This window comes from Cherax quadricarinatus, chromosome 5, assembly GCF_038502225.1.
Source record: "Cherax quadricarinatus isolate ZL_2023a chromosome 5, ASM3850222v1, whole genome shotgun sequence".
Lineage (NCBI taxonomy): Eukaryota > Metazoa > Arthropoda > Malacostraca > Decapoda > Parastacidae > Cherax > Cherax quadricarinatus.
In genome coordinates this window covers 9,087,657-9,113,443 of record NC_091296.1, presented here as the reverse complement: position 1 = coordinate 9,113,443, position 25,787 = coordinate 9,087,657, and the positions used below count along the sequence as shown (strand labels likewise).

The following is a 25,787-nucleotide window of genomic DNA, read 5'->3' as shown; positions in this document are numbered from 1 at the left end:
GGCGAGGCAAAATTTTTGCATTAAAATGTATCGTATACCAGATTTAATGTATACCAATGCCATCGTATGCCGGGGGTCCACTGTATATAAAATATGAAATAACTTTAAAAGAATTGAAATTTTGGAAAGTTGCCAGGCATAATGGTAATGGAGTCATGCTTACGGAGAATGTAAACAAAGCAGGTGACCCACAGTGACCGTATTAGAAAGTCAGGTGGGGAGAGCGATATAGAAAGTTTTGGTCACAATCTGAAATGTCCGTATTAGCGGAATGCTGTAAAGTTGGGCCCTACTGTACATATACAGTGGACCCCCGCCTTACGATATTAATCCGCTCCTGAGAGCTCATCGTAAGCCGAAAATTATCATTAGCCGAATTAATTTTCCCCATAAGAAATAATGGAAGTCAAATTAATCCGTTCCTAACACCCCAAAGTATGAAAAACAAAATTTTTTACCACATGAAATATTAATTTTAATACACACAAACTGAAGAAGACATGCACAATTACTACTCTACTAAGAATAGAATACATGACACTTACCTTTACTGAAGATCTGGTGATGATTGATAGGATGGGAGGAGGAGTGTGTGGAAGTTTTTGTTTAGAAGGGGAATCCCCTTCCATTAGGACTTGAGGTAGCAAGTCCTTTTCCAGGGTTACTTCCCTTCTTCTTTTAACCCTTTCAGGGTCCGTCCCGTAGATCTACGGCTTCACGTTGAGTGTCCAAACCGTAGATCTATGCCAAAATTCTAGCGCCGTCAAATTTAGCGTGAAAACGCTCATAGGCCTACATGTGAGAGAACGGGTCTGTGTGGTGGGTGTGCGCCATGAACAAAAAATCTAGGCGTCCGCATAGCATTGTGGGAACACCGGCTCAGTTACCCTTGTTCACCATGCCTCGTCGCAAGGCAGCTCTCACTCCAAGGAAAATTGGGACTCTCCTGTTCCGATCTGATAGTTCTGACAGTGATGGAAATGGAAATGAAGACGAATTCTTTGGCTTTGACCAGTTAGTGACCAAAAGGAATGACCAGGATATCGATAATAGTGCAGAAAACCCTGACAATCCTTCTACCTCTACCTCTGGTGTGGGCACTCATCAGTCACAGTCGGTTGTACCTCAACGAAAGAGAAAACTAATATTTTCGCGTGGCCAGGCCTCTGACTTCAGTAATGATGATGATAGTGATGTGGATTGTGATTTTATTGCTCTTGACGATCATTCGAGTAGTGATAGTGAGGAATCATTCACCAGCAAAGCGTCGGTATGTATGCTGCCGCATGCGTTCGGGTAGTGTACCCTATGCCGTGCCCAGGGGACGGAGTACATCCCAGAGTACATCCCGTGGACCTACACCAGGTATAGATAGTGATAGTGAGGATGATGTGGCTACACTTGGCATGGATACACCACAGGCATCACTAGATGGTGGTAGTGGCACTGCCATGCGTGACTCACCAGCCTAGGCTGGGGCCCACACTGCTGACTCCACAGTTCAAGGACAAAGCAGAGCGTCAGCCACCAGCCCACCACAACCACAACTACCCGCACAACCAGCCTATGATGTCCGGTATCCCCCAGCAAACCGTATCTAGGATTGGCAGCAAAATCCCAATTTTGTTCCCAAGCTCCACCACTTTGATGACTCTGAAAGTGGAATTCTACCAACTTGTCCCCTTGGAAACACTGCAAATGAACTGGAATCATTTGACCAGCCATTGATGGAAACTATTGTCAAGGAAAGTAATAAGTATTTTGAGTACACCATGGCAAATATGATCACATCACCACAGTCAAGACTACACCGGTGGAAAGAGACGACTGTTGCAGAAATGTATTTGCTTTTTGCAACAATAATGCTTATGCCTCATGTCTATAAGCATAATATAAAAGCATACTGGTCCACAGATCGGCTAATTTCTACCCCGGTCTTCAGTGAAATCATCCCAGTGAACAGGTTTATCTTACTGTTACGTATGCTGCACTTCTCTGACAAAACCAGGCTTGACAGAAGTGACAGGTTATACAAGATTAGAAATGTTTTTATGTATCTCAAGCAAAAGTTCAGCATATACTTTTATCCATTCAAGAATCTTGTAATTGGCGAGTCTTCGATTTTGTTCAAAGGTAGGCTGTCATTCAAGCAGTATATACCGAGCAAGAGGAAATGCTTTGGTATAAAACTGTTTGTACTCTGTGACTGTGACAGTGGCCTGGTATTGGATATTGTTGTATACACGGGAAGCAAAACATTGAAAGATACCAAGATGTTATTGGGTATCTCAGGTGATGTAGTGAGAAGCATGATGGCACCTCATCTTGGTAAGGGACATACATTATATACCGATAACTGGTACACAAGCCCATTACTCAGTGATTTCTTGTGAGTGAACAAGACAGATGTGTGTGGCACAGTGCGTTCTAATCGTAAACATATGCCCAGGCTCAACGCAGGTGCTCGTGGTGATGACGTGCAGGTGTTTACTGCCAATGACATCATGGCATTACGGTGGCACGACAAACGAGATGCCACATTGTTGACAACCATTCACCGTAATGAAATGCAAGACAGTGGCAAAGTTGATCGAGTGACTAATGAACGTATTCGAAAACCAGTGACAGTGATTGATTATACACAAAACATTCGCTTAGTTGACAAATATGACATGCAGATTGGCTTTGTTGATTGTGTTCGTAAAAGTTACAAGTGGTACATGAAACTTTTCTTCCACCTCATGGACATTTCAATGCTCAATGCATATACATGTAATATGTACCAAATGAAGACTGGCAACAGACCACCGTATGGTGAATTTTGTTTGTCTGTTGTCAGACAACTCATAATGAAGTACCAGGTAACAACACCTGCTATGCAACAAGGTCCTTTCACTCCTCAGAATATACCCAAGCATTTGAGGAGGGAAGGTGATCATTTCATAATACAGCTTCCTTTAACTCAGAGGAAATTTGCTCAGAAGAGACGGCAACAAAGACGCAAAGACACTCGGTTTATGTGTGAGGAATGTAAGGTACCTCTGTGCATGGTGCCTTGTTTCAAGGAGTTCCACAAGCTCCAGCAGTTCTAAAACCATGTCCAGTGATTGTAAATATGTAAATATATGATAGAACATTAGTATTATACAAGATTTGTGCATGTTTATTGTAATAAACAACAGTGGTAAACAACAATATGATAATAACTTTAGTGCGGTTATTGTATTCAATACAGTGAGTTTACATATATACATTATACACAGTATTGGTCACTCAGGCCCCAAATGTTAGTAGGAAAAGAAAAAAATTTGAAAAGAAAAGAAAAAACTACAAAAACTCCTAAATAAAGTAATGCGCGTATGTGGAAATCGTCGATGTTGCCGCCACCAGGCCATTTTGGACAAACTTCTCGGCACTGTATCTCGGTAAGTACTGCTCAGAATTTTTTTTTTTGTCTTATTACCTTCACAAAAATATGCTCTTTAATTCTGTAAGATTTTTTTTTTTTTTTTTTTTTTTTTAAATTCTTGGACACTGGAGCACCACTTCAGATTTTGGCCTTGGACCCTGAAGGGGTTAATGCCACTAGGACCAGCTTGAGAGTCACTGGACCTCTGTCGCACAAAAAATCTGTCCATAGAGCTCTGTACCTCCTGTTCCTTTAAGACTTTCCTAAAATGGGCCATAACATTGTCATTGTACAGGTTGCCAACATGGCTTGCAGTAGCTGTCAGGGTGATTTTCATCCGTAAAGGTTTGCAGTTCAACCCACTTTGCACACATTTCCTTAACCCTTTGAGGGTCGACAGGCCCTCTCCGAAACTCGTTCTCAGGGTCGGCCAAATTTCAAAAAAAAAAAAAAAATTATTTTTTCTTATGAAAAAATAGTTTTTTTTTCTAAATATTATAGGCTAAACAAAAAAATTTTACCGTCAATACTTACCAAGATATGGAGGCGTGAAGTTTGCCAAAATTGAACAACATCTGGTAACATCGCCGACTGCCGTCACCCGGTATTTTTCTATTTACTTTTTTTATGTACTATTTTCAATTATTTTTCAATTTTTCTTTTTCCGAGTAACTTTTATGGCCTCTGATGCCAACATGATCAGTATTTTGTAAGTTATTTCTTTTTCAATACTACACAATAAGGGCATAAACACTGTTGTCATTATTTTGTTTACAAAAAATATTTACACAAACAAACGATATGAAATGTTGCTTATTACTATTTTTCTATATTTTATATACACATATACAGTCACAGGGAATGTTTCTAGAAGTTCTGCAGCCTGTGGAACTCTTTGAAACATGGTGTCATGCACAGTGGTGTTTTACATTCCTCACACACAAAACAAGTGTCTCTGCGTTGTTGTGGGCGTTTTTTTGTATGTGAACAGACGTAACACCTCTTCTGAGCCTTTTTCTTGAAAGCAGTAGCAGGCAGTTTTACCAGGAAGTGATCACCATGCTTCAGACGAGCAGGTAGTTGTTGATAATTTGGTGGGCGGTCAATTGCAGTTGTTCCTTGGTACTTGAATACTATTTGTCTGATGACAGACAAACAGAATTCGCCGTACTGTGGTTTGTTTCTGGTCCTCATCTTATACATGTTATAAGCATTGAGCATGGAAATGTCCAGAAGATGGAAAAACAGTTTGATGTACCACTTATAACTCTTGCGAACACAATCAGCAAACCCAATCTGCATGTCACATTTGTCCACTGAACGCATGTTGAAGGTGTAATCAATCACAGCTGCAGGTTTTAGAATGGGTTCATTGCTCTCTCTATGCTGCCTGCCACTGTCTGCCATTTCATTTGGGTGAACTGATGACAACAGTGTGACATCTCGTTTGTCATGCCACCGAAATGCCATGATGTCATTGGCAGCAAACGCCTGCACCTCACCTCTACGAGTGCCAGCGTCAAACCTGGGCATATGTTTCTGATTTGCATGCACTGTGCCACACACATCTGTCATGTTCACTCGCAAAAAATCACTGAGTGAGGGGCTTGTGTACCAGTTATCTGTATATAATATATGCCCCTTACCAAGGTATGGTTCTATCATTGTTCTAACCACATCACCTGAGATGCCCAATAACTTCCTGGTATTTTGCAATGTATAACTTCCAGTGTACACAATAATATCCAATACCAGACCACTGTAACAATCACAAAGCACAAACAACTTTATACCAAAGCATTTCCTCTTGCTTGGTATGTACTGCTTGAGAGTCTTCCTTTGAACAGAATCAAAGACTCGTCAATTACAAGCTTCCTGAAGGGATAAAAATGCGCACTGAATTTCTCTTTCAGATACACAAACACATTCCTAATCTTATATAACCTGTCAGTTCTGTCAGGCCTGGTTTTGTCTGAGAAATGAAGCATACGTAACATTAGCACAAATCGATTCACTGGCATTATATCACTGAAACCTGGGGTTGCAATCAGGCGGTCTGTTGACCAGTATGATTCCACTTTGTGCTTATACACGTGGCATAAGCATTATTGCGGCAAAGAAAAGATACATCTCAGCCACAGTTGCCTCCTTCCACTGGTATAGATGTGATTTTGGTGAAAGTAATGTGTTTGCCATGGTGTACTCGTAGTATGTGTTGCTTTCCATGACAATACTTTCCATCAGTGGTTCGTCAAAGAATAACTCGAAACATTCCAGTTCAGTGGCATTGTTCCCAAGTGTACAAGATGGGCGTATTCCACTTTGGCTGTCATCAAACTGGTGGGCATTTGGAACAAAATTGACAGCTTCCTGCCAATCCCAGGTGCGGTCTGCTGGTGGGTACTGGACAATGACAGGTGGTTGTGGTTGTGGAGGTTGTGGTTGTGGAGGTTGTGGTTGTGGAGGCTGGTGTGGTGGGTGGGTGGGGGATGATGGCCTTTGTTGTAGATCAGCTGAGGCAGAGGCGTGGGTGGCAGCGTGGGTGGCAGCATGGCCCACTGCTGGTGCCTCACCGCCGGCACCACCACCACCACGCACATTTTCCATCCCAATTGCAACAGTATCATCGTCATTTTCACTCTCTGTTCCTGTTGTACAGCCACGGGATGTACTCCGAGATGCACTCCTTTCCCTTGGAATAGCATATGGCACACTACCAGAGCGCATATATCGTCGTATATACTGACGCTTCACTGGGGAATATTGCACTTCACTATCACTACTGGAACTAGTTTGAAGAGCTTGTAGTTCATATTCACTATCACTATCATCACCCATGCTCTCATCTGAGTCTGGGATTTGGGAAAATAGAAGTTTCCTCTTGGATTCTGGTACAACTGAACGTGAACAAGACGGCCCAGCACCAGAGGTGGAAGGCTGAGGGTCGTCTGGGTTTTCCTCACTATTACCGATATTATGGTCATTAGTTTCGGTCAAAACCTCACCAAAACCTTGAAACTCATCTTCACTGGCACTTCCATCTGTATTAGAACTGTCACTGGGGAACAAAAGTGTCCCAATTCGCCGAGGAGTGAGAAGCTTCTTACCGCGAGGCATGGTGGACATTGTTTACTAAGATGGTGTTCCCACAATGCACCACTGGGTCCCAGATTTTTTTTCTACCGCGCACACCGACCACACAGACCCATTCTCTCACATGTAGGCCTACCAGCCTTTTCCCGCGAGATTTGACGGCGCTAGAATTTGTGTGTACTAGTACGTCAAAAACCCCTACGCCTAAGACGTACTAGTACGTCCGAAACCCTCAAAGGGTTAATCTCTTTTTTCAATTCCATACTAATTCTCGCCCTTTTTACCACAGGGATGGCACTAGAAGCTTTCTTGGGGTACATGGTGACTTATTTTGCAGTTACAAGCGCTAAAAACACTGGGATAATGTGAAATGTACCGAATGTATGCGTAGATGTGACCGCACTGGCTGGCTTATAAACACTGGCGCTGAGGTCACACATGGGATGCGACCCAGACTAATCATGTAAGGCGAGTTTTTTATCGTGAGGCGAGGCAAAATTTTTGCGTTCAAATGCTTCATATGGCAGGGGCCCACTGTATTCTTAAGTCGATGGCCATTTCCTACCAAGGCAGGATGACCCAAATATAATAACATTCACCATCATTCATTCAATCGCTGCCGCATGAGAAGCATGATGACATCAGATTACCCTCCAACTGCAACATCCCCATTCTTTCTTCAGAGTGCAGGCACTATCCTTCCCACCCCCAGGACTCAAGTCTGGCTAACCAGCTTCTCCAAATCCTTTCATAAAATTACTTTGCTCACACTCCAGCAGCACTTGTTGCCATTCGTTGCTAATACGCTCACACAACACACAAATATGCTGGATGCTCAAGCCACTAAAACTCAAAAGTATCTTTTACCCCCTCCCTCCAATTGTTTCTAGGATAATCCCTAACTATATCCCTTTCCATCCTCTCTACATGTCCAAACTACCTCAATGACCCCTTCTCAGCCCTCTAGATGAATTATACCCTTGGTGACTACATAACCTATTAATTTCTACTCTCCGAATTCTCAGCACGATATTTACACCAAACATTGCTCTTAAACTTGACATCTCAGTTACCTGTCTCCTCCCTTGCCCTTTACCAACTATACCTAAATTATTTAGAGAGTAGGACAAAATTATTGCATAGAAATATGCAGTAGAAGTTATGCATAGCAAAGTATAATAAACCTAGATAGGTATGGATGACAGGATACAAATGCATACACTTACGACATCTTTACTGAATACATTTCAGTCCTGGGGCCTTGGTCATTTCAAATGAGTTTGGCGTGACCAAGGTACCAGGACTGAAATGTATTCAATAAAATTAAGAGGTACTGTTGGGCCACAGTAAACCATAGATACCTAATCAGTGGATATGGGGGTTCTACTGTATATATAGTCAACACAAGAACCACTTTCTTAATATAGACAAAGGGCTATTAAAGTACACTTTAATTTATTAAATACCTGTGGGAGCTTATGGGTGCCAGTGTGGTGGAAATGTGGAAGCCGGGCACCTGTGTTGCTACTCGCATCCACCCAGTCCTGCACTCCAACACAAATATTGTTATCTGTCATTAAAAGTAAATACTGTACTCAATAAAATCTGTCTAGGAAAACTTCATCAATTAAATGTTAAAGTACTCATAGTCTATGCATTTTTATATCAAATTCAACTATCAACATATTTAAGAAGCTATGGGGGTGTTACGAAGCTAGGAGGGGTGTTAATGTTGCAATTTTATAACTGTAGTGTAAAGCATCCCTCTGGCAAGACAGTGATGGAGTGAATGATGATGAAAGTTATTCTTTTTTGGGCCACCCTGCCTTGGTGGGAATCGGCCGATGTGTTAAAAAAATAAAAAAAATAATCTATCAGCCTTATTATTCTTGCTTCTGCAATGATTAGAACAAGGCAACATACCCTCACAGAGATAAGAGAGACTGACTAAAATAATTATTACAGGTTATCTGTTAAGAGTTCTGGGGATTATCTTCCCCATGGCCTGATCTCAGATCAGGCCTCCTAGGTTGAAAAAGAAATATTACAGGATTAAAACCTACTCACATTCAATATACTATGTATATTGGATGTAAGTATTAGTTTGTAAGAATTACCTTTCATCTTATGAGTTCATGAGACTAAAAGAAATGATCAGTAATCCTGCTCAAGTGCAAAAAAAAAATTAAAGGTTTCTAATTCACACATTTGAGATGAATGGACTGACTTCGTGCTATAATTTCCAGTTCTTTACTCAATCAATAATATAATCTGGTAGAGCAACATGAAAGCAGGTTTTTTTTTTTTTTGTACCTCAGTGGTCGTCTCCAGAGAAGAAAACACATTCACTGTCATGCATTCAATCGCTGTCTGGTATGTAAGTGGGTCAGGAAACCCTGCCTTAATCAATGCAACTTGCTTATGGTGGTTAAAAGAACATTGAAATCCACATTATGCAGCCATTACAGTATGTGCCTCCAATTTTTTTCTACTACCCCCTACAGACTGAGTTTCAGATGCATAATAAAAGTATTAAATAAACATGACTCCAGTATGGTACAAGAATATACCGCATGTAGAGTATTTTAAAAGTACCTTGTCAAGTCTAATAATGAAATGAAGTTCAGAACAATAAGAAAAAATTGTGCTAAAGAAACTAAAATAGTTACCCCTTAAACTTTAAGAAACTAACTCATAAGTAGAGAAAGATTGCTGAAGCTTAAATAGTGTAGCAACACTGATTCAGGCAACTAAGAAGATAAGTTAACTTGTGAAACACTGGAGCTACACAATGCTGTAAGAAAACTAGTAATTATAGTGAAGATGTTAAAAATAATACAAACAGAAAATAAACATAGCAAATCTGATTAGACAGCATCAGTTAAATATTGAGACTCAAACTCAAAATTCTAGATGGAAGTCAATTTGACAACAGTATTCTCATCCAGAGTAATTTCAAAATCTATGAAAACAAACCTTGATGACTAGGCTGACAATGCGTGTGCTCTCTGAATACATCTTTGGGATTCTGACAAGTCCTGTTATTTGAGTAACGCTCACAACTGGGGAAAATGAAGACTGAATCAGTATTAATACAAGATGTTATAGGCTGTCAACAATCAGGTTTGATATAAAACTTGTTTAAACCTTTATACCCTTAAGGAAAAGATATCTGGGACAAACTCAAGGAAAGGATATCTGGCAGGTAATCAGAACTCTAATTACATAAAGCACTGATGCAATCTGTGCACAGTATTTTGGTTTCAATGTATCTTATATACAAGCAAGGAATTTCCATTTTACTTCCGCTAGTCTATATTTTGTCACTAATGAGTTTTATTGTTTTTTTTTTCTAACAAGTCGGCCATCTCCCACCGAGGCAGGGTGACCCAAAAAAGAAAAAAAATCCCCAAAAAGAACATACTTTCATCATCATTCAACACTTTCACCACACTCGCACATTATCACTGTTTTTGCAGAGGTGCTCAGAATACAACAGTTTAGAAGCATACACATATAAAGATACACAACATATCCCTCCAAACTGCCAATATCCCAAACCCCTCCTTTAAAGTGCAGGCATTGTACTTCCCATTTCCCTTAATCCCTTCACTAAATATTACCCTGCTCACACTCCAACAGATCGTCAGGTCCCAAGTACCATTCGTCTCCATTCACTCCTACCTAACACACTCACGCACGCTTGCTGGAAGTCCAAGCCCCTCGCCCACAAAACCTCCTTTACCCCCTCTCTCCAACCCTTTCGAGGACGACCCCTACCCCGCCTTCCTTCCCCTATAGATTTATATGCTTTCCATGTCATTCTACTTTGATCCATTCTCTCTAAATGACCAAACCACCTCAACAACCCCTCTTCTGCCCTCTGACTAATACTTTTATTAACTCCACACCTTTTCCTAATTTCCGCACTCCAAATTTTCTGCATAATATTTACACCACACATTGCCCTTAGACAGGACATCTCCACTGCCTCCAACCGTCTCCTCGCTGCTGCATTTACCACCCAAGCTTCACACCCATATAAGAGTGTTGGTACTACTATACTTTCATACATTCCCTTCTTTGCCTCCATAGATAACGTTTTTTGACTCCACATATACCTCAACGCACCACTCACCTTTTTTCCCCTCATCAATTCTATGATTAACCTCATCCTTCATAAATCCACCCGCCGACACGTCAACTCCCAAGTATCTGAAAACATTCACTTCTTCCATACTACTCCTCCCCAATTTGATATCCAATTTTTCTTTATCTAAATCATTTGATACCCTCATCACCTTACTCTTTTCTATGTTCACTTTCAACTTTCTACCTTTACACACATTCCCAAACTCATCCGCTAACCTTTGCAATTTTTCTTTAGAATTTCCCATAAGCACAGTATCATCAGCAAAAAGTAACTGTGTCAATTCCCATTTTGAATTTGATTCCCCATAATTTAATCCCACCCCTCTCCCGAACACCCTAGCATTTACTTCTTTTACAACCCCATCTATAAATATATTAAACAACCATGGTGACATTACACATCCCTGTCTAAGACCTACTTTTACCGGGAAGTAGTCTCCCTCTCTTCTACACACCCTAACCTAACATAAAGCAAAATACTATTTATATCCTGTGTGAAAACTAAAATTTCTACCTAACATAAAGCAAAATACTATTTATATCCTGTGTGAAAACTAAAATTTCTTTCTTAATTACAGCGTTTCTTTTTATTTAGCATACTGTAGATTTTTTGTGCAATCAAATTAAAAATTTCACAGGCACCTTATACATAAACACAAGACATCACACAGAGACTTTTCTTTTAGAATCATTTCATTTATTTTAAGTTAATTTAACTGTCACGGTTAAAAAAAAATTTACAATACAGATATGCTATATCCAACCATCCCATAAAAAAACTGATCAAATTGATACATAGTAGCTTAAGTTTTTTTTTTAACATGCTGGCTGTCTCCCACAAAGGCAAGGTGACCCAAAAAAGAAAAACACTTTCAATATCATTCAATACTTTCACCATCATTCACACATAATCACTATCTTTGCAGAGGTGCCCAGACATGACAGTTCACATGTCACTCTCCACAACAGCCAATATCCCAAACCCCTCCTTTAAAGTGAAGGCATTGTACTTCCTACCTCCAGGACTCGTGTCCAACTTAAGTTATATTTCTGTGAGTATTTGTTCCTTCATTATTTATTTCTTCCTCCCCTCTATGTTCTTGCTCCTACCCTCTGTGGGCCCTTAGCTCCCTTGCAGTGCTCCTCTTTCTTAGTATTTGACTGGCTTCACCTCCATACTACCTTCCCCACTACCACCCTCTACCTCCACTACCACCTCCTGGCCCATATATACTCCCTCCTCCTCTCCTTTTCGTTAGTGTGACTTTGTAAATGGTCCAAGTCAGACCAAAACGTCGTCATAAGCTCCTTTCTTCTATGTGTGGGTTATTTGTGTAACATGCTCATGCTGGCAGTCCAGGCCCCTCGCACACAAAACCTTTACCCCCTCTCTCAAACCTTTCCTAGGCTGACCCCAACCCTTCCTTCCTTCCACTACAGATTAAGTGCTCTCCAAGTCATTCTATTTCATTCCATCCTCTCTGAATGTCTGAAAGATATTTAAACAAATAACAGACAGCACGTAAGTAGCTTTTGACATGCACATTTTAACTGGAACATGCAAGTCATGTCATTTATGTATTAAATGGAACATGCAAGTCATGTTTATGATTGTCATTCTGACAAGCATAGAGAGCACCTGAATGTTATAAAACTTCACGTCAAGTAGACTTTTACACCAACAAAGATACTGTACACACAACAAAACTGAGTTAACCTTTTCATGATACTACATCTTTAGGAGAAAGAACATTGAAAACATAAGAGATGCTGAAGTGCAAGAACTATAAAACAGTAGAGAACTGAATGTTACGTAACAATATTCTTAAGTTATCTACGTAATGTTTGAAGTTCATAATGCATTACTTACCAACATCCTATACTATGGGAAACACTTGCTGATGTATGTGCTCTTGATGTACGAGGTTGATCTGATATCCTAGGCCACAGAGAAATTTGCTGATGACATCTTTGAGTCATTTCACTACTTCTTTCAAAAATGGGATCTTCTGGTAAATCATAAGGATATCTAGATAACTGTGGATGTTTCTTAAGTGGTACTGCTGACATACTATGCAAGTTTTGGCTACCAATATAATCTGTGTGCCCTGAAGCAGAACAACATACACCACTACACTTCACAGCATTGGGAAATGAAGATCTTGTCGGATGTCTTTCACAGGGAACTGGACTGGAAGGACTGAAGTCTTGGTGTCTTGTACGCCATGTTGGCTGTTTAGTATCTAAGTAGCTTACCGGGAAGACTGACTCATTAGCAACAACATTAGGCTTAACATTCTGTGTCATGTGTAAATTCATTGAAGTATCTAATGAAGCATCCTCTTTATTAAAAAGACATAATGTTGGGGCTGTGACATGACCCACTTGTTTAAACTGGCCACTAGGATGACTATATTTATCCACTGCTAGGCCAAGTACCTGCTCTTCTCTACTGGTTAATTGATACTTTGGGTTGGAGGGTTGCTCATATGAAGCACAACAACAAGCTGGAGGAAATGGCTGGCATTCTGATGGAAAATGTGATAAAGTGGAACTTGCTGCACCTACACTAGATGAAAGTAAAGGGCCTATTGAAGAGTCTAGTGTTAAGTTAGACTGTGATAAGGGAATTTCTGCAACCATTTTTATTCTCTCTCTTCCAGCATTACTGGTATTGACAACAGGAAAAATGGATTTGCTTATATTTTCCTCTTTACCTCTACACTCAGGATGTGGAAATAAATTTTCTCCATAGTCTTTCCCTTTTAGAGAACCTTTTTTCTCATACACACAGTTAGTCCTAATGTTTGTTGGAAGGTCAAATATGCCTTCAAGAGAAGAATGAGATATAATTTCAGATCCTATGTTATTAATGTTTTGAGGAATGCAGTCTTTAGTAAATGTACAATGCAATGAACTGTCTTCCTTACTTGGATTAGTATCTCTCATCTGTGGCAACTTAGACTGTTTCTCACACTTTTCTAAAAAATGAAGAGCATCCACTACAACTGTTTGAGGGCACTCAGAATCACACACAGATTTCAGTAGTGGTGTCACATTTTCTAATCTTTCTGGATAACCTGACTTGTTTCCCTGAAGCAAAGAGGGTATTTTATTTTCAAGTATGTTTTCTTTATGGCAAACTGTTAAATCTTTTCTTGAATCTTCAAGAAACACAGAATCAGATTTTGATGTAATGGCACCACTGTTGTCATCAGAAGACTTTAAATCACATAAGCTTGTGCATTGATGACTAGTGTCAGTTAAGTCCACCTTACCACTTAAGCATTTTGGTGCCCTATTTTGCAGCGTCATCTCATAACGCCTCAAGAGGGCACAAGGACTAACGATGGTTGTGCCAGGGCACAATGAAATATTCATGGATGGTTGTGGTTCAGACATTTCACCTTTATGGTGATGAGGCAGTTCTAATCCTTGACTTAATTTCAAATACTCAGTAGATGAAGGTGTTTTCATGACACTAAAAATTGGAACAGCCTTTCTGTTTTTATTCTGATCATCACCTGTGAATAAAGTTAAAAATATTAAATTAACAAAATTTAGTAACAATTTTGGTGTCAGTAATACAACATATGCAGAAACAGCAACAGGATTGTCATAATGTAAAAATCAACAAAAACTGGATTAGCAAAACTAAAACTGTAATCTTAAATAAGACATTTCTACAGAAGGGGCTCTAGAACATGTCATGCCTATTCCCTACACTGATAACATCTACTGTTTGCTATTATGTTCAGTATAGATTCCCTTGCCTCTGCTCTCCATTCATTCATTGTTGCTGTTGAATAAATGCCAGCTGACAATGACACTCAGTTTTAGGCTGATACCAATACCCTCAAAATTAGTTAATACATACCCCCAATACCGATACTCTGGCATACCCCTAATATGGTCCCTTCACTAGTCATTACTGGGGTTTTTTTAATATCTACACGTGTCATAACACATTCTTATAAATTAAAAAAATTATCTAATGTACTAAAGACTATTTTAAATCAATTTTCGAACATATAATATCATTTATAGCTGAACCTCACCTGAGTTTGCTGGTCTTTTGCTCATACCATTGTCATTCTGAGACACAAGTACAAGTGATGACGAACCAGTGCCCTCGTACGATATCCTATCTTCAGCACTACACGAGAAAAAAAAAAAGTAATTAAGGGGTAACAATCTCCCCCTTCCCCCCAAAAAATAACACATTGGCCATTTCCCACTGAGGCAGGGTGACCTGAAAAAGAAGAATCACTTCCATCATCACTCAGTCCATTGATGTCTTGCCAAAGGTATGCCGATATTACAATTTAAAAACTGCAACATATCTCCACTCCTTCAGAGTGCAGGCACTGTACTTCCCACCTCCAGGACTCAAGTCTGGCTAACCACAGAATATGAATAATTATTCTTGAACCAATTCATAATGTTCTTTTATTTAGTGGTGTCATTAAAATTACTGGATATCTATTTGATCACATGACTATATTGGGAGAATTTTACTGCCACAGATGCGACTGATCAACAGTAATGGTGCATCATTTATCTCTTTCAGGGTCCGTGCCATAGTTCTACGGCAATGAGTTGAGGGTCCAAACCGTAGATCTACGCCATGAGCTCAGCTCACTCTGATAAGCTGTGAGCGGTAAATTTGGGCCTAGATATGAGAGAATACATCTATGTGGTATGTGTGCACCACATAAAACAAATCCTGCAGCACACAGTGCATAATGAGAGAAAAAAACTGAGACTGTAATATTCGATTAAAACAGTGACTTTGCAGTGTTTTTTTATATGTTTTTTATAGTTGTATTTGCAATTTCTTGGTCTCATTTGATAGAATGGAAGATATATTACAGAAACAGAGATGATTTTGACTGGTTTTAGTACTGGAAATGGCTTGAAATTGAGCTCAAAGTAGCGGAAATGTTAAATTTTTGCCGATGATCAAGAGTAAACAAATGACCTCACACGTCTAATACATGCCAGTTGGTGGGGTCTAATATACGTTCGCAAATGAAGTGATATTATTTATACAATTATTACAAAATTGCATAACAGTAAATCTTCTATTTTTTGTTTGAATAAAAATTCATTATGTGAATAAAAAATCAAAATGAAATTCATTTGTAAAGCCTGAAAATGTAACTAATGAACAGAGGAAATATTAGTTTAGTGCCAGGAATGCCTGCATTGTTTATTCTGGACCCTGTTTTGAAATTGGAATATTTTGAACTTTGTGTTAAATTGGCCAAATTACCAATTTCCGATTACTTTATTTTGTAGTTGAAACAGTTGACTTGGTGATTTCTTGTGCTCAATCGACAGAATAGAAGTAATACTAGTGAAATAGCTAAGAATTTGGTCAACTGGAATAATGTAATTGGCCTAAAATGGGAGTCAAAGCTGGTAAAATCGCCGATGCGTAAATATAGCTGACATCAAAATTCACGAGAGCATAATTTCGTAAATTTTCCATCAAATTTCGTACATTTCAGAAAAAGATTCTCTACCATTTCGTAAAAAAATAACAATTTTTTTTTTTTTAAATTCTTGGACCCTGGTGCACACTTCGAAATTTGATCTCTGGACCCTGAAAAGGTTATACATAAAACCATGAAATCTGCAAGCTTCCTTATAAAATATTAATTGAAGGGCACCTGTTAATGGCCTCATTTATTCACAGTGACCACTGCTTGACTTGACACTTTACCTTTAAATTAAAAGCTAATCATAGCATTCACTTCAAAATGTGCTCACTGGAAGAGAGATTATTCTTATGAATGGCAATGTTAATCACAGCAGAATGTTATTTCGAGAGATCTGATCTTGAATACAAAAAATCATTCCAAATCTGAGGAAAAAGAAAAAATTATACAAAAAATTTAGCAGTATTTACAAATTCTGAATTTGTGAGGACTTTTAGCGAAATAATTCTCTCAAATTTTGGATTTTAGTAGTGTTGTACAGTAAAAACTATTATAACTGCTACAATTTAAACTGAAAACCTCTGATATCTGGAAACCCAGCAAGCTTGCAGGAATTAGTGGTTGCTGGTAGAGGGGGAAGGGGGGGAGTTAGGCAGGTGGGCAGAGAGCTAAGAGGGAGACAAGTGGGCCAACCAGGAGGTGGCAGACTAAGTTCAGCAGGTGGATCACTGGAGGTGTGGATGGAGACTACAGCTATGTCTATAGCCTCCTAATGTTTACAGTGGCACTGCAGAATTACTGTTACTAAAACTGAAGCCAAGGCAGACATCCCAAGCTAATTCATTCACTTAATTTTCTTTCACCTAGTACCCTCCCAATCTCCTTTTATTTCTCCTTTTATTCTGACTCTTACCCTGGATACTACTAAACAATTACTAAACATGTCAGCCAGTCACACCGTAACCAGCAAGACCCTAGCACATAGTCCAGTAAACTGCTTTCCAAAGTAAACTTGCTTGTTGCTATTTATCCTCTCATCCATGTAGTTTATGCAAATTATAAACAAGGGTCCTAATATTGACCCTTGCACCCCACTTATAATGGACCCCATTAGGTCTTCACATTTGTGCAAACTCTGTTGTTTACCCATTAACCATGCCTCGACGCAGGACATAAGTTTTCCTATATCACATGCTCTTGTTTCTGTGTGGAGCTCTATCAAAGGAACAATAATTTTGGATTTTTTTTTTTCTCCAATTTCATTTATTTTTTGTTTGTTTGAATAGGCATATATGTCTTCTTTCATATACGTATAAGTTTCATTAAGATCAGCCAACAATCAAATAAAATATATACTACGCTGAAAACTGGATTTGGCAGCATCAACTCATGTACTGGCATTGCCAAAAGTGTGTTTGGCACTCCCTAATTAAAATAAATACTGTAAATATACCTTTTTTTCATCCCCCCCCCAAAAATAAAGTTAGTAAATTTTTGAAATTTAATAAAATATCTGCCCTTTACCCTACCACAAATGGAGAGAGAGGGAAAAAATAATTGTGCTATTGCAAAAATATTTCCACCAGCTTGTAAACATTTATTGTTGAATGCTCATTGTGAAAATCCTTTCAATTTGTTCATTAATAATGGAGCTATTACAATAAATATGTCAATAACTTCTGAGATATTGAGGAAAACGCAGCCAAGGACAGCCTCTCCTCACTTAACAACGGAGTTCCGTTCCTAAGACCACATCCGTAAATGAATTCATTGCTAAGTCAGGAGCATACTATAATGGTAGTGGGTTTGTGTCAGCCATCTTTGATATTGTTTTAATGTCACCTTTTCACCATTTATAACATTTCTGATACATTTTTAAATGTTTATACAGTAGTGTACTGTGTATTCTAATAAACAGAATACAGGAAATGAGCTCTAATATACATTATTTAGGTATGCATATTGGTCAGAGAGCCCATCGTAAGTCCAAGTCACGTCAACAAGTACATGGCTAAGTGAGGAGAGGTTGTATGTACATTATTGGAAGCAAAGTTTTTTGGAGAAAAATCGCACTATTTACGATTCTTGGCATATGAAAAAGTGTTGTTCTACAGTAACCCCTGTGCTGCACACAGTTTTCTTTAGTGTCAGTGGACCAGAAAGGACGTAACATTATAACCTTGAGCTTACAATGCCATACAGCACTTTTACACTCTGCTCAGACCACTTCTCAGAATATGTCATTTTTTATTCGTTTGGGCATCTGTATTATATTTGTGGTATTTATTGTATGTCTAATATGATTTTGGAAGACATGTGACAGATAAATAAATACAACTGTCAATAATAGTGTAAGAATATAACATTTTATAGCACGATGAGTGACATGCTTCTCCCCATCATGGCATCTTCATCGTCACTCCCGGCTTCTCCTGGTTTGCCATAGTTCATCACACTTTGCAACAATGTCAAATAGTGATTCTAATATATTATAGAAAAAAAAAAAAAAAAAAAAAGCCTAAAATTAACTTCATGTGTGGGGATGTACTAACTGTGGCATTATCACAAGAAATGTTGTAGTGACTATAATTCATTGTAGAAACATCATACGAAGATGAGACTTACACCAAAATGTTGCCAGATTGTTGAAGTATTTTTTTGTCAACTTAACCAATTTTTCAATTTTTTCATTCCTTTTTACCAGCCTACAACACACCGTGGTGTGGGCCGGTAACCATGCCTCAATGCAAGAGATAATTTGTCCTATACCAGTGTTGCTTGTTTCTTACTCCTTAATCAGACTTGTGTGTGGAGCTCTATCAAAGGCTTTACTGAAATCCACATACAAAATATTGTACTATTTATCAGGGTCTATCACTTCAAATACCTTTGTGAAAAAGATTAGTACTGGTAAATTAATAAGACAATAATACAGTGGACCCCCGGTTAGCGATGCTATCGGTATCCGATAAATCCAGTATCAGATGCATAATATCACAAAATTTGCCTCGGTTCCCGTTACAAAACTCGGTATGCGATGCGATTCGTACGAGATGTGTCCACGTGTGGCCTGAACTGTCCCGTGTGTGCCAGTGTTTACAAGCCAGCCAGTGTGTGTGCATCTAAGGATACATTCGGTACATTCCATATTATCCATACTGTCACTGTTTTTGGTGCTTGTTTCTGCAAAGTCACCATGGGCCCCAAGAAAGCTTCTAGTGCCAACCCTTCGAGACCAAGGGTGCTAATGACTATTGAAATGAAGAAAGAGATAATTGCAAAGTACGAAAGTGGAGTGTGTGTGTCGGAGCTGGCCAAGTTGTATAGTAAACCCCAATCAACCATCTCTACTATAGTGAGCAGGAAAACGGCAATCAAGGAAGCTATTCTTGCAAAAGGTACAACTGTGATTATGGAACAGCGACCGCAAGTGTTAGAAAATTTTGAGAGACTGTTATTGGTGTGGATAAATGAAAAACAGATAGCAGGAGATAGCATCTCTCAAGCGATCATTTGTGAAGAGGCTAGGAAGTTGCATGACGATTTGGTAAAGAAATTGCCTGCAACTAGTGGTGATGTGAGTGAATTTAAGGCCAGCAAAGGTTGCTTTGAAAGATTTAAGAATCGTAGTGGCATACATAGTGTGATTAGGCATGGTGAGGCTGCCAGTTCAGACCAAAAAGCAGCTGAAAAATATGTGAAAGAATTCAAGGATTACATAGACAGTGAAGACTTGAAACCTGAACAAGTGTTTAATTGCGACAAAACAGGCTCATTACTCAGGAGGAAAAGGCACTCCCAGGACATAAGCCTATGAAAGATAGGCTTACTCTTCTGATGTGTGCCAATGCTAGTGGTGATTGCAAAGTGAAGCCTTTGTTGGTGTATCACTCAGAAACTCCCAGAGCATTCAGGCAAAAGAATATCCTCAAGGCTAATTTGTGTGTGCTGTGGAGGGCAAACAGTAAGGCATGAGTCACTAGGGACTTTTTCTGACTGGTTACACCATGCATTTGCCCCCAATGTGAAAAATTACCTAATTGAAAAGAAATTAGACCTTAAGTGCCTCCTGGTATTAGACAATGCCCCTGGTCATCCTACAGACTTGGCAGAGCGACTTTCTGGGGACATGAGCTTCATTAAGGTCAAGTTTTTGCCTCCTAATACCACTCCTCTCCTGCAGCCCATGGACCAGCAGGTCATTTCCAACTTCAAGAAACTGTACACAAAAGCTATGTTTGAAAGGTGCTTTGAAGTGACCACAGATACTCTATTGACTCTAAAAGAGTTTTAGAAGGATCACTTTAATATCCTCAATTGTGTAAACCTTATAGGTAAGGCTTGGGAGGGAGTGTCTAAGAGGACCTTGAACTCTGCCTGGAAAAAACTGTGGCCAGAATGTGTAGACAAAAGGGATTTCGAAGGGTTTAAGGCTAACCCTGAGAAGCCTATGCCAGTTGAGGAATCCATTGTGGCATTGAGGAAGTCCTTGGGGTTGGAGGTTAGTGGAGAGGATGTGGAAGAGTTGATGGAGGAGGACAATGATGAACTAACCACTGATGAGCTGCTAGATCATCTTCAACAGCAAGAGGCCACACCTGAGGAAACTGCTTCGAAGGAGGGGATGGATAAAGTGAAGAACTTGCCTACTTCAAAGATTAGGGAAATGTGTGCAAAGTGGCTTGAAGTGCAAAGCTTTTTTGATGAAAATCACCCTCAGACAGCTACCGCAAGCCGTGTTGGCAACCTGTACAATGACACTGTTGTGAACCACTTTAGGAAAGTCATAAAGGAACGAGAGGCACAGGCCTCTATGGACAGATATGTTGTGCGACAGAAGTCCAGTGACTCTCAAGCTGGTCCTAGTGGCATTAAAAGAAGAAGGGAAGTAACCCCGGAAAAGGACTTGTTACCTCAAGTCCTAATGGAGGGGGATTCCCCTTCTAAACAATAGGTTCAACACTCTCCCCTCCTCCCATCCCATCAATCATCACCAGATCTTCATTAAAGGTAAGTGTCAATTATTCTATTGTTATTGTAATTATTCTATTGCATTAAACTTAATATTTCATGTGGTAAAAGTTTTTTTTCATACTTTTGGGTGTCTTGCACGGATTAATTTGATTTCCATTATTTCTTATGGGGAAAATTTATTCGCTTTCCGATAATTTTGGTTTACGATGAGCTCTCAGGAACAGATTAATATCGCGAACCAGGGGTCCACTGCACCTACAAGAACCCTGCTGAGAATGATCAAATTATATCTTTCATAGTAACTTTGAACTGCATTTGCAATTATTAATCCCGTTAACTTTCCCACAGTTGAGGTCAGGCTGATCTGTTTATAACTTGAAGCAAAGGATACATTTCCTGCTTTGTAAATAGGTATCATATTTGTCTCTTTCCATGTTTCTGGTACAATACCTGTTTGTACTGATCAGCTGAAGAGACTAGATAATGATTTTCTAAGTTCTTCCTAACATTCCTTCAGAATCTGTAAGCACAACTCATCAAGACCCAGTGATGTGTTTGGTTTCAATCTGTCTAGTTGTCTGAGGACCATGCCATTAGTGACTGTTTTTGCATATAATTTATTTTTGTCTTGACTTGTATAACTACTAATTTCTGCACTCTAAAGGAGGGGGTTTGGGATATCTGCTGTTTAGAGGGACATCTAATTGTTGTACATGCACGCCTCTGGCAAAACAGTGATAGTGTAAATGATGGTGAAAATGTTTCTCTTTCAGGCCAGCTTGCCTCGGTGGGAGACGGCCAGCATGTTAAAAAGAAATAAAAACATACAATTCTGTAAAGATATTGAAATGTAATTCTGGCCTGTCTTAAATTTTTTCAAAGTGTTTATAAAAAGAAATTTGTCTAAATAAAAACTAGGAATCACAAATGTTTACAAACCATTCATCATATTTCTCATGTATTTTTTTAAAAATCTCCAGACGCAAATCTGAAAAAAAAAAAACAATTACTGTAGTAGTCTAGTGAGAACTGATAAGGATACATGTATTTAATTACTAACAATTGTATAAATATTTAATTATTATTATCATTACTATTAAACTCATAGGGGCACACACTGACTGAGGGAATAGAAGATAATGAGGCCTGATGCTACTAAGAGACTCTTGATCCAATTCCTTGGATCAAAAGCCTCTTAGTAGCATCAAGACACCTCCCTTGAGGGCTCAAATGAAAGATAATTATCATTTTTATACGATACAAAAAGGATATAAATCTAGCAATACTCTACTGGAATGCTATTTATAATTAAGCTAAGAATTCACATCACCTTATTAGTTGTAATACCTAGATCCAAAAACGAAAGAAAAAATTTAATTGAAATTCTCTTCCTTTGACCCATCAGTTTAAATAAATACCCCATACTAAAATTGGATAACATTTTAAAGAAGAATGAAGTGAAAGCTAGTTGTTGTAGTAAGTCTGTTCATTGGGCAACAACCTTGACAAAAGACCCTGGTATAGGATGACCCAGTCAGTGGTGCTGATCCTATACCAGGGGCACAGCAAGACAATGCATCTAAGGCCATGTGAAGGTCGGGTAGCCCCTTTTCCTATGGTAAGACATGGTTAACTCATGCTAGACTTGGAGGTCAGAGGTGTAATTTAAAATACTGTAAAAAACCACAAACTGTATAAAATGAACATGACATGAAAAAACTTATGATACAAAAAATTGTGAGGGCACTGCTATGTTAAGATACATCTTGAAGAATTGATCAGACAACCTGAGAAAACCTTGTTAAATTGTGGAGTTTCTCTCCCTGACATGGTCACCAAACTGGCTGCTAGGTAAATTACTGTATATTTCCCATTTGCCACTAACTGGAAACTTGTTTTCTTAACCACTACTGCAATTCTGTATACAGTACTATACAGGAAGGCCCCACTTTACAGCACTTCGTTTTACAGCTGTTTTCAATTATACCCATTCTTCATTAATTCAGGCTACCTACAATAAATACAGGTCTCCCTCAACATTCGCGAGGGTTAGGGGATCAAGAGCCTCGCGAATGTTGAAAAACCGTGAATGTTTGGTGCTCCAATATATTGTAGGGAAATATATTACAATACTGCTTCCTTAACTTGTTGAACCATGAATAATCATAAAATACATGAAAACGTCGTAAATTGTACTAAATATATACATGTTATGCTTTAATAACGTATGTTATTAATAACATGTATGTTAATAACATGTATGTTATTAAATACCACAGACTCCACCAATGCGAGTCCCTACTACCCTCCCTCCGACCCCTGCAACTGGCAGCCAGCCCTCCCACCACTCAGTGTGGTGAGTGTTTTGTTTGTTCATTATTTGCTATTAAACTACAGAATAAATAATGTAAACCCATTCATGACTCTCTCCAGGTAAACTCCAGGTAATGACTGCATATTGGAATGGCTATTCGGACAGGTATTAGACGGTGACATCATGTGTTTACTCTTGAACACTGCAAAGAATTGAACATTTCTGCTATTGCTAATAACAATAATAATAATAATAATAATAATAATAATAATAATAATAATAATAATAATAATAATAATAATAATAATAATAATAATAATAAATACGATATAATTAAAGAAGGAAATTGTACAAAAATACGAGGAAGTGGTTGACACATCGTCAGTGTGACTTTGTTTATGCTGGAGTGAACATTAGTCTCCCTGCTCTTCCAAACATTTCACAATAATTCAGCAGTTGAGGCAGTGGTATTTAATAACATATATGTTATAAATAATAATAGTACATGTTATTATTAATAACATGTATTATTATTAACATGTATGTATTTAATAACATATATGTTATAAATAATAATAGTACATATTATTAATAACATGTATTATTATTAACATGTATGTTATTAAATACCATTGCCTCAATCACTGCCTCTACCACTCCAGTCACACTCAATCTACAAGCACCAAACACAATGAATTATTGTGAAATGTTTGGAAGAGCAGGGAGACTAATGTTCACTCCAGCATAAACAAAGTCACACTGACGATGTGTCAACCACTCCCTCGTATTTTTCTACAATTTCCTTCTTCAATTATATCATATTTATTATTATTAATTATTATTATTATTATTATTATTATTATTATTATTATTATTATTATTATTATTATTACTATTGTTATTATTAGTTGTAGCAGAAATGTTTAATTCTTTGCAGTGTTCAAGAGTAAACACATGATGTCACCGTCTAATACCTGTCCGAATAGCCATTCCAATATGCAGTCATGAATGGGTTTACATTATTTATACTGTAGTTTAATAACAAATAATGAACAAACAAAACACTCAACTCACTGAGTGGTGGGAGGGCTGGCTGCCAGTTGCGGGGGTCGGAGGGAGGGTAGTATGGACTCGCAGGTGGCGGGAAACTTAAATATGATTTGGCGGCAGGGAATTTGGTGGCTGGGAATTTGGCAGTTGGGAATTCGCGAATGTGTGAAGCCCATGAAAGTTGAAAACGTGAATGTTGAGGGAGACCTGTATATTCACCACTCACTATAGGCTAAGTATGAAAATATTTTAAAGTAAGTAAGGTGTTCTCCATGGGGAAGTGGAACAGCATTCTTCCTCCATAAGCCATGCGTGCCATAAGAGGCGACTAAAATGCAGGGAGCATGGGGCTAGTAACCCCTTCTCCTGTATATATTACTAAATTTAAAAAGAAACTTTTTTCTGTCTCTTTTTGGGCCACCCTGCCTTGGTGAGATATGGCCAGTTTGTTGAAAGAAGAAATAATGTGTGTAATGTATATGCATTTTTAAGGCTTAACTCTACTGCTCACTTAATATATGATAGTGAAAACATGTTATCAGGCTTTTATGTGCATTTGTAAGTGAAAAAAGGTATGTTTCACTTTACAGCAGTAGCCTGGAACCTAACCTGCTGTATAAGCAGGGCTCTCTTGTACTGTAAAAACCCAAAAGTTTAGTTATTTTCTCCATTAGTTTTATATATTCAAAATATTATGCAAATCCACTCATCTGTTTTTGAGTTGTATTATCATGCATGCACATACAGTAGGGCCCCGCTTTATGGCGTTTCGCTAACACAGTCAATTCAAATTATGACCAAAACTCTATACGGCTCCCTCCACCTGACTTTCTAATACGGTCACTGTGCCCCACCTGGTTTGTTTACATTCTATGTGAGATCCGTAAGCACCACATCTCTCCATTATGTCTGCAAACTCCAAAATTTCGTGTGTTCTTAAAAGTTATTTCATATTTTATATACACTCCGATAATTATACTTATGTATACCTGTACCTAAATAAACTTACACACTGTGCTGGCATGCAGGTACACATTAAAATCAGTAAGTGTGTCTTATAAGAAGATAAGAACATAAGAAAGGAGGAACACTGCAGCAGGCCTGTTGGCCCATACTAGGCAGGTCCTTCACAATCCATCCCAATAACAAAATATTTACCCAACCCAATTTTCAAAGCTACCCAAGAAATATGCTTTGATAATTCTATTTAACTATAGGTAGTAGGTTGGTAGACAGCAACCACCCAGGAAGGTACTACCGTCCTGCCAAGTGAGTGTAACACGAAAGCCTGTAATTATTTTACATGATGGTAGGATTGCTGGTGTCCATTTTTCTGTCTCATAAACATGCA

The 25,787-nt window shown here is 38.6% G+C and overlaps 1 protein-coding gene across 10 annotated transcripts in view; it reads right to left on the bottom strand.

Moving 5' to 3' along the window:
* Positions 1-25,787, bottom strand: part of LOC128684691 (uncharacterized) — a 131,307-nt gene that overhangs the window by 62,318 nt on the left and 43,202 nt on the right. For 7 of the 10 annotated variants that reach the window (XM_070099815.1, XM_070099795.1, XM_070099820.1 and 4 more), the window contains exons 11-15: positions 22,012-22,060; positions 14,713-14,810; positions 12,525-14,178; positions 9,479-9,564; positions 7,969-8,072 (exon numbers count right to left, since the gene is read on the bottom strand). In XM_070099815.1, the coding sequence (XP_069955916.1) occupies positions 7,969-8,072; positions 9,479-9,564; positions 12,525-14,178; positions 14,713-14,810; positions 22,012-22,060 (1,991 nt within the window). The remainder of the gene's footprint in view (positions 1-7,968; positions 8,073-9,478; positions 9,565-12,524; positions 14,179-14,712; positions 14,811-22,011; positions 22,061-25,787) is intronic. The other 3 variants (XR_011393956.1, XR_011393955.1, XR_011393957.1) reach the window with 2 other exon arrangements.